Source organism: Trichechus manatus, unplaced genomic scaffold (genome assembly GCF_000243295.1).
Source record: "Trichechus manatus latirostris isolate Lorelei unplaced genomic scaffold, TriManLat1.0 scaffold00002, whole genome shotgun sequence".
NCBI lineage: Eukaryota > Metazoa > Chordata > Mammalia > Sirenia > Trichechidae > Trichechus > Trichechus manatus.
Window position 1 is genome coordinate 34,871,190 of NW_004443938.1, and position 10,765 is coordinate 34,881,954.

The 10,765-nt window shown below is 42.5% G+C and overlaps 1 protein-coding gene across 1 annotated transcript; it reads right to left on the reverse strand.

Moving 5' to 3' along the window:
- Window positions 1-400: 400 nt before the first annotated feature.
- On the reverse strand, window positions 401-9,601 carry HEBP2 (heme binding protein 2). The gene is made up of 4 exons (XM_004368881.3): window positions 9,465-9,601; window positions 8,758-8,893; window positions 7,490-7,670; window positions 401-2,474 (listed from the first exon to the last, which is right to left on the reverse strand). Exons 1-4 carry the CDS (start codon window positions 9,564-9,566, stop codon window positions 2,276-2,278), a joined length of 618 nt encoding a protein of 205 aa, XP_004368938.1. The 5' UTR covers window positions 9,567-9,601; the 3' UTR covers window positions 401-2,275.
- Between the last annotated feature and the right edge of the window lie 1,164 nt (window positions 9,602-10,765).

The window sequence follows — 10,765 nt, forward strand, 5'->3', positions numbered from 1 at the left end:
GCATTTCCTGCAGATAAGAAAAAATTAATTAATAAATGTTAAAATAAGGGATATTTTATGATCAGTGTCATGCACATAATTAAAATAACTGACTCACTGCTGTGATAAATGTTTTTGGATTGATCAATTTAGGGCTGAAAAAAAATGTTTTAGTTTGTGACTTAAGGAAGAGGAGGGAAAAAGGATATCCTGAATGTGAATAGTACAAAATCAGTTTTTTATTGAACTTGTTTCAGATTACAACTGAATCTTCATCATTAGAAATATGCTTCTATCATTTAAAGTTGAACTTATTGCATAAGCAATACACATTTTATATGTGATTATAGAGTAAATGTTAAGAATATTTACCTTATAACAGTGGAGGTTATTAGTATTGTGGACATTCATCAGTTGGAGGGCTAGAAAGTGTTCTCTAGTTAATAATGATAAATTTGCTATAAAAGAAATGTAATTTCTTTTTGGCAAGCATAAAAATGAAAGGAATCAGTAAATTCAATGATCAATGCAAGCACAGTATCTTTGGGAAATAACTGCGTGGATTATAAACTTTTATATCCATATAATTTTAAAATCAGAAATCTAGCTTGTTTTGTACCAAAAATTACAGTCTGAAAGGTAACAATGAGGTCATAATCATGTTAATTATATACACGAAGAACACCACCATACAGGCCTAGCCCACTAATGGCCTTAGAAAGCTGCACTCTTGAATAGCCGTCTGTGTGTGTGGTGTAGCAGTTAACAGCATGGGTCCTGGAGTCTGACTGCCTGGGCTCCCGTCAGCCTCTCTGCTTACAGTTTGATCTAGGGCAAGTTACCTAACATCTCTGTGCCTCAATTTCCTCATCGGTAAAATGGAGATGATAAAATGTGGCTCACAGGGTCGTTATCAGGGTTGAATGTGGTAGTTCAGGTGAAGTATTTAGAACAGTACACCTAGAAGGCAAGCCATAAACATTAGCTATGGAAACCATTATTGGTCTATAGAGGAGCCCTGGTAGTACGGTGGTTAAGGCTGCTAACAGAAAGGTCAGTTGGTTTGAACCTACCAGCCCACTCTGAGGGAGAATGATTTACAGCCTTGGAAACCCTATGGGGCAGTTCAACTCTAATAGGGTCGCTATGAGTTGGAATTGATTCGACAGCACTGGGTTTATATGGGTCTATTGTCCCCACGTTAAGGAAATTAAATTTAAGAGTTATCATGATAATCTCAGGGTTGAAGAGATGTTTAGGTATTATCTGGCCCATCCTCTCTTCCACTGAATGCTCAAATCCTATGAAAGTGATTCTCTCCAGATACGTGATTGCGCGCTCCCTACTTAAACACAGACAAGGAGGGAACTGGAAGCAGTGTCTTTCTCAGACAGCTTTAACTGTCAGAAAGTTAGAGCTCCAACCTGCTTTTCTCCACCACTCCTAAAACCATCATCCTCCAGATACCCACAGCAAAGCTAATGTCCTTCCCCATGACAGGTTCTCAGGTGTCTGAATGTGACTTTATCTTCTCCAGGATGAGCATTTTTGAACACAAGTAGGTGAGAATTTCTAACCTTGATTTTGCAGCAACCCACTCTTTGAATAACTAATCATTTTTATACGACCTTTAGAAATACTACATTGTGTGAATTCAAGTGAATTTTAATATTATATGTTTGTATGCAATTCTTCAAAGAAACATGGCTTTATTAAGTGTCACAATAGGATAGGGAATCCCTAACTTCAAAAACTTATTCTTCATCAGAGAATATTATCAACACTTCTGGGTACTGCGAGAGTTGTCCTGTGTGGTGGGAGCAGTCAGGAAGGGTGGAGAAGAAGGTTCAAGCAGAGAATGTAACAGTGACAGTCAAAAAAGACAATTTGAATTTTCTGCCCAACTGAACTTCACTTCTCCAGACCTGACAGCCTAATGGTTCCACACAGGATAAATCTTTAAAATTTTTATTGATAGTATCTGGAGGGATAACATCCAAATGCCACAAATCCAAGTAGAAAAAAGACAACACAATTGTGATGAAGAAGGGGGAAGCAACATATTTCCCTGGATCCTCACAGAAATAAAGATGACTGATACACATATTATAGAATATTGTCCCGTTATCCTGTGTATCTAGAGAAAGCTCCAAGCATTAAAAAAGGCACATTGGAAATAAGCTTAATTCATAGTAGTATGCTCAGGTAGAAGACAGCAGACACACACTTATAGGTAGTGTTGATGTCTATATTAAACAGAAGTTTTGCCCCTGGCAATGGAACTTTCTTCATTCTCTCATTCATTTTCTTTGGAGAGTTCATTTTTCTGAATCAACCACACTTCATTATTTCTATTAAGCAATTTAAAAGGACTATTGTAGCCTGCAGTGTAGTAAACTTTTTCATCGAAAACTTTTCCTTCTTCCCTCAAAATGTTTGCTAATGTCAAAAGCTGTTCTTGATTCTTTTGGGCACTAGAGAATCCATCGAAAGACCTACAAAGGAGAAAGTGAATAACCATGAGTCATCTTAATACTACTGCTAATGTCAGTCTGGAAAGAAAGGCAGGACCTGCTACTATGCAAACTTCAAAGCTACCCCTCTCTGCCCTTTCAGCGGCTGAACTGATCACTCCCTTCCTCTGTTCCCAGTCTCCATGTGACCTCAGATACACGGAGCAGACCCCACAAGGGGCATATGTTCCATCTGTTGACAGGAGGATTTGAAACTGACACCATCTCAGGTGCTCTAATCCCGTGCTTCTCAAACTCTAATGTGCATACAAATCACCCAGGATCTTGCTAAAATGCAGATTCACAAGGTCTGTGGTAGGGCCTGAGAGTCTGCTTTTCTTACAGGCTCCCAGCTGATGTCGATGCTGATGGTCAGAAAAGCCACTTTAATACAATTAAAGCCCCCTTCCAGACTCTTGGTTTTCTAGTAAACATTTCCCCTTTCTTCTTCTTGGGAAAAGGGTAGGCACTACATTACACAGGAATATGATATAGTTTTGACCTTGATGAATTTATAGTCGAATGGAAGAGATGAACATTTTGGCAGCTCTCCACACAGCCTGAGAAGGATTTTTACAGAGATAGGATCAAAGTGCTACCGGAACACTGAAAATAGGATTAAATCAGAGGCAAGGGGTATCATCTGAGTTGGGCCTGAAAAGGAGGATGGCTTTGCTGGAAAGAGAATGAATCTCCAGCAGAGGGAAGACAATAAAAAAAGAAACAGATACCCAAAGACACAAAGCATCTTCACAGTGAGGTATAAAATGAGGTCAAAAAGATGAGTCAGAGCCGGATGGAAGAATCTTGTATATCATCCTAAGGCCTTTTGAGATTATTCTGAAAGATGTTGAGCAGAAAAGTAACTTGATCAGATCTGGAAAGAACATAGGTAGATGGAGAATAAATTGTAGGGGATAGGCCAAATGCAGGAGCCAGTCAGGAGGCTGCTATGGGAATGGGGGAAAAAGGACAGTTAAAAGACTTAAAAAAAAATAATGAAAGTTTAAGCACAGATTTCAAAGTATGTAAAAAAATACCCTGAGATTAAATCATGACAAGACACTGATGAGCTGAGTTGCTGACATGTAAACACAATGATTTTGATTTTGAAGGTTAAGAATAAGAAACACTCAGAGTGCTTATCACATGCCAGACCTGTGCCATTTACTGGGCAAACAATGTTGTTGGAAATGGATCTGTTCTCTTTCTTCATGGAGTTTGCACACAAGTTCATCCACAGAATTGCTAACTCAATAGTCTCTATCAAAAAGATAAAAATGCCTCCTGAATCAGTGAAAACAATGGTGAAATAAACACTAGCTAATGTTAAAAAAAACACTTAGAAATAAAAATATTCCTAATTTTCTTTCTGTAGTATACGTTTTATTATCTATGTGCCAGTGAAAAAGATCAGTCCAACCTTATGCTTCAAATAAGATGTAGGCACTCAAGGGTACAAACCATGTCCAATTTATTTAATGATATCTACCTAACACCTAGAATCATTCCTGGCATGCAAAAAAAAAAAAAAAAAAGTTGCCATCGAGTCAATTCTGACTCATGGCAATGCCATGTTTATCAACAGAACCGTGCTTCATAGGGTTTTCAATGTCTAATTTTCTGGAAGTAGATCACCAGGCCTTTCCTCCAAGGCACCTCTGGATGGACTCAAACCTCCAACTTTTTGGTTGGCAGCAGAACATTTAACTGTTTACAACATCCAGGGACTGCTGACATGCAGTGCGCTTCAAATCCTTGTTGAGTAAGTGTATGAATATATGTATGCACATGTATGTAGAATAAAACACTGCAGGTGAGTTGATAAAACTGTTCTTTAATTTTTATCGTGTTGATTGACTACAATTCTGGACCTTGTGTTAAGAAACATTTTGATTCTTAAATTTATTATTTATTTCCTTATGAACAGTCATCTTTTAATACATTCTAGAAGTACAGCCAGAATGCTCCTTAGAAGCGAGGATGGTAAGACTTTGTCTCATGTACTTTGGACATGTTAACAGGAGGGACCAGTCCCTGGAGAAGGACATCATGCTTGGTAAAGTAGAGGGTCAGTGAAAAAGAGGAAGACCTTCAATGAGCTGGACTGCCACAGTGGCTGCAACGATGGGCGTAGCAGTGATTGTGAGGATGACACAGGACCAGGCAGTGTTCTCTGTTGTACACAGGGTCACTATGAGTCGGAACTGACTCGATGGCACCTAACAACAAGAGTGCATTCTACCTAAAGGAAATTTATTTTCAGGTCCAACCTCTTCCTGGGTTAAAAAGCAAAGATGTCACCTTGAAGACTAAGGTGCGCCTGACCCAAGCCATGGTGTTTTCAATCGCCTCACATCCATGCGAAAGGAACACCAAAGAAGAACTGACGCCTTTGAATTACGATGTTGGAGAAGAATATTGAATATACCATAAACTGCCAAAAAAGAACGAACAAATCTGTCTTGGAAGAAGTACAACCAGAATGCTCCTTAGAAGCAAAGATGGCAAGACTATGTCTCATATACTTTGGACATGTTATCAGGAGGGATCAGTCCCTGGAGAAGGACATCATGCTTGGTAAAGTAGAAGGTCAGCAAAAAAGAGGAAGACTCTCAACAAGATGGACTGACACGGTGGTTGCAACAATGGGCTCAAGCACAGCAACGATGGTTAGGATGGCACAGGATCAGGCAGTGTTCCGTTCTATTGTACACAGGGTTGCTACAAGTCGGAACCGGCTTGATGGCACCTAATAACAACCACTTCTTCCTAGAAATCAAATCTTGGACCCCAATAAGAAATTATTTGTTCTCTGAATACGTGTTGTTCTACAATGATGAAGCAATTACTTTATCCAGCACACAAACATGTACTGAGCCCCACCGAGAGCCTGCCAAGCTGGAGCTGGAGGATATGCATGTAATAATATACCCTTCTACTCTTGAGGAACATACAGTCTATAAATAGGTTATTTAGATAATAATAGGAGGAAGGGCACAGCAGACGGAGTGGCTGTCTGACTGAAGCAATTGAGGAAGACACCACAGAGAAGGTGTCATTTGATTTAAGTCCTGAAGGATGAAAATGGGCTTTCCAGGAAGAGAAGAAGAAAGAGGGAGCTAGAGCTAGTAGTACTATCATATGCATGTTCTAAGTATTTTACATAAAATAACTCACTCGATCTTCACAGCAACCCTACGAGATACGTAGGTACTGTGATTATACAAGAGTCCTTGGGTGGCACAAACAGTTAAGTGCTTGACTACTCACCAAAAGACTGGTGGTTCGAACCCACTCAGAGGCACTATGGAAGAAAGGCCTGGTGATCTGCTTTTGAAAGGTCACAGCCTTGAAAACCCTATGGAGTACACTTCTACTCTGCACACATAGGGTCACCATGAATTGGACTGACTTGATGGCAACTGGTACTGGTATGATATTGTACATTTTAGACATCAAGAGATGTGAACAAGGAAAATTTGAGTAACTTGCCTGGGGTCAAAGGTAAAGAGATGTGGAAGAACATGGCATGTTCAGTGAAGGATGAGAAGGTCACTGCAAAACTACAGGAGGTGAGGGGGTTGCTGTGTTGGACCACACAATGGGCATTGTGTACCATGTGAACAATCTGAAGTTCATCCTGGAAGCAACAGGAAGCCAGCAGAGATCTTTAAATGGTGTAACATGTTGGGATTGATGTTGTTGTAAGAAAGATGGCAGGTTCCAGTGTGCAAGAGGGGAGAAAGAAGACTGGTAGCAACAACAAAAACAATTAGGAGGCTACTGCAGTGGAAATCAATCAGTTGAGATCAATACACATCTGAGTATCTACTGAGCGTCAGGTATCAGCCTCAGCACTGGGTTATACACAGATGACTTAAATGTGGTCCCTATGAGATGAGGACCTTAAGAAATAACAATGGGGATGGAGAAAAGGGAACAGAATCACGAATCATTTCAGAGAATAGGCAGTATCTGGGGACCAGTTGTCAGGGGAAAGGGTGTTGATGATAACCATGACGTTCCTTCTGGGGAAGCCGTCCAGCTGATGAGGCCCTTTACTGAGACAGGCACTGGAAGGATAGAGAAAGTTTGGGAGTTGAAGGAGGAGCCCATGGAGAGAAAGAAACAGGAAGAGAAGAAAGACAAGAGAGTGACATTCTGAAAGTTAGAGAATGAACAAGGATCAAGGAAAGACAATGGTCAACACTCAAATGCTGCAGGGGTCACACAGGAGAGAACTGAAATCGTATGTGGCAAATGGAAGGGCACTGCTGAGGGTGGCAGGAGTGTTTCCAAGGAGATAGTGGGGATTGTACCAGCTTGCGGTGGTTTGAGGAGTACATGGGGATTTGAGGAAACAGAGTTAGCTTAACAGGCTGGTGGTGAAGAGAAGAAGAGAAAGCAGTAATAAAGAGAAGATAGGATCCAATATGCAACTAATATCACGTCCTGTGTTTTAATGCATTTTTGTTTAGGTCTAACTAGATGGCAAGTAAAGACAGTCTTATGTTGTTGTTTGGTTTTATTTTTGTTTTGTATAATTTGATGATGTCTTACAGGTAGAGGTACTCAATATATTTTTCATTAAATCAATTGATTATATCTTGTGACATATCTCAGTAACATATAAAACTACTGTTATTTTTACACCAATAACACGTGCCTTCTACATTTGTTTGCCAACCACACCCTCCCCCTGTGAGGTATTTCTGTAAGCATGCTATTTTTTTACAGCAACATGTAAAAAAAAAATTGGCATAGCGGCGCTTATGAAAATACCTTGCGGGGGGAGGAAACAGTTGGTAAATAAACATAGGAGGCGTGCGTTATTGGCATAAAAATATGGTAAGCCAGTAGGAAACCACCGCAAAATGCATTAGAACTGTGTTTATGGAAGGGTGAAAAGCCTGCTGAAATTGCAGAGGAGCTAAACTGTGAGTGCACACAAGTAAAACTAGCAGTCAGCAGGGCTATAAATTATCTACACTTACCGTACAAACACAGTCATTTCAGCTCTGTCTTCAATGAAGACATCGGACTCTGAAGGCCTGGGTGGATCAGATTGCTGTTGAGAGGGGATATACAGGGAGATGGTAATGGTAGACTCACTAAAAGGGCCTGAACCTGGCTCCACGTAGCTTGTCACTGGAGCTGTCATCTTTATTTTCATCTCTGTCATAAAAACATATATTTAAATACAAGGGAGAAAATGAAAACATATTTAGTGTATTTATGACTACTTTCATTTAATCTATTTTTTGATCTGACTTTTTTTTAATTGAGCTTTAAGTGAAAGTTTACAGTTCACATCAGTTTCTCATACAAGTTTCCACCCCGGATTTCCCATGTCCATTCAACCAGCTCCTGTCCTTTTCTGCCTTCTCATCTGGCCTCATGACAGGAGCTGCCCATTTAGTCTCATGTAGCTACTTGAGCTAAGAAGCACACTCTTCACGAGTATCATTTTATGTCCCACAGTCCAGTCTAATCTCTGTCTAAAGAGTTGGCTTCAGGAATGGTTTCAGTTCTGGGCTAACAGAGAGTCTGGGGGCCATGTCTTCCAGGGTTCCTCCAGTCTCAGGCAGACCATTAAGTCTGGTCTTTTTATTAGAATGTGAGTTCTGCACCCCACTTTTCTCCTGTTCCTTGACCTGACTTTCTTAATTTACTTTACATTATTGATGTAATTATTTACTTTAAGAAAATTTTCACCTTTAAAAAAAAGGCCAATATTTATCAATTATCCACTGATCCCATCAAACACTTTTAGTGCTATTTTTTGTTAATAGATTCTACAGTTTTAGGGACAGAAGGGAAATTAGAGGTCACATGGTCTAGTCTCTTAGTTTTTTTTAATGATTCAGAAACTAAAAGTCCCATAAGCTAAGTCACCCGTTCAAATATAAATAACAGCAGAGCCGAACCGGAACATGTATTTTGAGACTCCCGATCTCCCGCCTCAGTCACCAAATTATCTCAGAGCATTAGCCAATAAAAAGGACTCAAAGTTACCCAGAGCCCAAATTCATCTAGCAGAAACACAGAGAAGAAGAATAGAGGCTGAAGTACTACCCAGTACTATCCTCCTCTAGCCGGAGCTAAGGGTCCTCAGGAGAGTCCATGTTTTGAAACATTCAGCCTTTGACAAATCTGGTTATTTTTCTATTAGTAAGGATATTTCTTTAATAAGCTAAGACTCATTAATAAACCAGGGGACTCAACCACAGTATACCTAATTACAAGGTAAAATGACTTTTACCTTTCTCGTTTTTGCCTTCAAAATAGCTGTTCAGTTTTGTAAAGCCAGTCTGGAGGGCTGAATCCCAGTCCATAGATTCCACGGACGTGCTGACCCACTTGGCTGGTCCATAATGTCGGATCTCGTAACTTCCAGGCTAAAGAGGAACAGAGAAAACTTCAGGAAGCAATTGTCAGAGGGCAGGACGTGAGATGCAACAACACAGGTACCGTGAGCTCCGGTCCACCCGGAGCCGACCAGCCTCGGAGTCTGGCCCGAGGTCCCGGCTCCTTAGGGCGCACAGGGCCTCTCCTCTGCGCGTCTCATCCTTGGGTGTGAGAGGGCAGCCTGAACTCAGGGGCCGGGCTCAGCTCACTTTAAAAACAAGCGTGTATTAACACGCCCCTGCACGGAGAGCCCTGCTGCGGCCTCTAGAAGGTGAGAGGTTCCTTCTGTTTGTTTTTTTAACCTCAAAGAAAACAAACAGAGGCATGGGCGATACCTAGGGCCACGGCGAAACAACGGAACTTTCCCGTTGCTGCAGAAATGGAGGTAGGGGCTCCGGCTATTCTGAAGAATGTGCTTTTTAACTTAAATCTATGGAACTCTCCGCCCTCGCTGCAAATCAGTCAGGAAAAAAAAAAAAAAAAAGGCGGCCTCGCCTCCCCCCTCCATCCCATCCCTCCCCGCTGTGCCCGCACCCCTCGCGCCTGCGGGCGGCGCCTTACCTGGGGGCACGCGTCCTCCGGGGCCTCCCAAGCAGGCGTCTCCAGGGCTCGGGCTGCTGTGCCATTCGCGGCCCCGGCGTCGGGTTCGCGCACCTCGGCCATGGGCGGCGCCGATACGCGGAGGAAAGAGCTCGGCAAGCTGTAACGGGAAGTCCAGCACCTGGCATCGCCCGCCCCTGGGCTGCTGTGACTCCGCCCCGTTGCTTGCGCACCGCGCCGGGGCGCTGGAGGCCTCGAGTCCCCGCCCCGGCCCGCAGACGGGCCACCTCTTCGCAGTGCGAAGGACCCGAGCTCAGTACAGCCTGGGCCTGGCCGGGAGGGGGCGCTGCCACCGCGAGGGGTCCCGGCTCTGGACCCCGGGCGGCTCCGGCCAGGGCTTTGCGCCTGCCTGCTAGCTCTTGTGCTTTAGGGACCTCAGTCGGGGGTTAGAAAAGAGACCTGAGCCCAGAGGCACACTTGTAGGGTCTGCTTCAGCACAGAGTTCTTTAGGGGTCCCTCTTGCCTTGCCTTTGTTTTTTGTTTTTTTGTTGTTGTTGTTTTTTATTGTACTTCAGGTGAAGGCTTACAGAACAAATAGTTTCTCATGAAACAATAGTACACATATTGTTTTATGACATTGGTTGACAATCCCACAACATGTCAACCCTCTAACTTCTCAACCTTTTTTCTGGTGAAAATACACATAGCCAAAGATACACCATTTCAAAAATTTCTACATGCACGGTTCAGTGACATTGACTATGCTCTTCCAATTGTGCTGTTGTTCTCACTTAAAATGAAGGCTTACAGAACAAAATAGTTTCTCATTTAACAGTTACCACAAATGTTGCCCTATGACAATGGTTAACAATCTCACAACACTTCAACAATATGCTTACTCAACCTTGGGTTCCCTATCACCAGCTTCCTTGTCCCCTTCTGCCTTCTGGCCCTTGTCACTGGACTACTGTACCTCGTTAATCTCATTTGGTTTTACGGGGCTGTCCACTCCCAGGCTGAATGGTGAACCTCGGAGATAACTTCACCAATAAGCTAAAAGGGTGTCTGGGGGCCATACTCTCGGGGTTTCTCCAGTTTCCTTTAGGCCAGTAAATCTGGCCTTTTTTCTTGTTAGTTAGAATTATGTTCTACATCCTTCTCCAGCTCTGTCCAGAACCCTCTGTTGTGATCCTGGTCACAGCAGTGAGTGGTGGTAGCCGGGCACCATCTAGCTGTACTGGACTCAGTCCGGTGGAGGCCTTGGTAGCTGTGGACAGAACCCTCTGTTGTGATCCTGGTCAGAGCAGTCAGTGGTGGTAGCC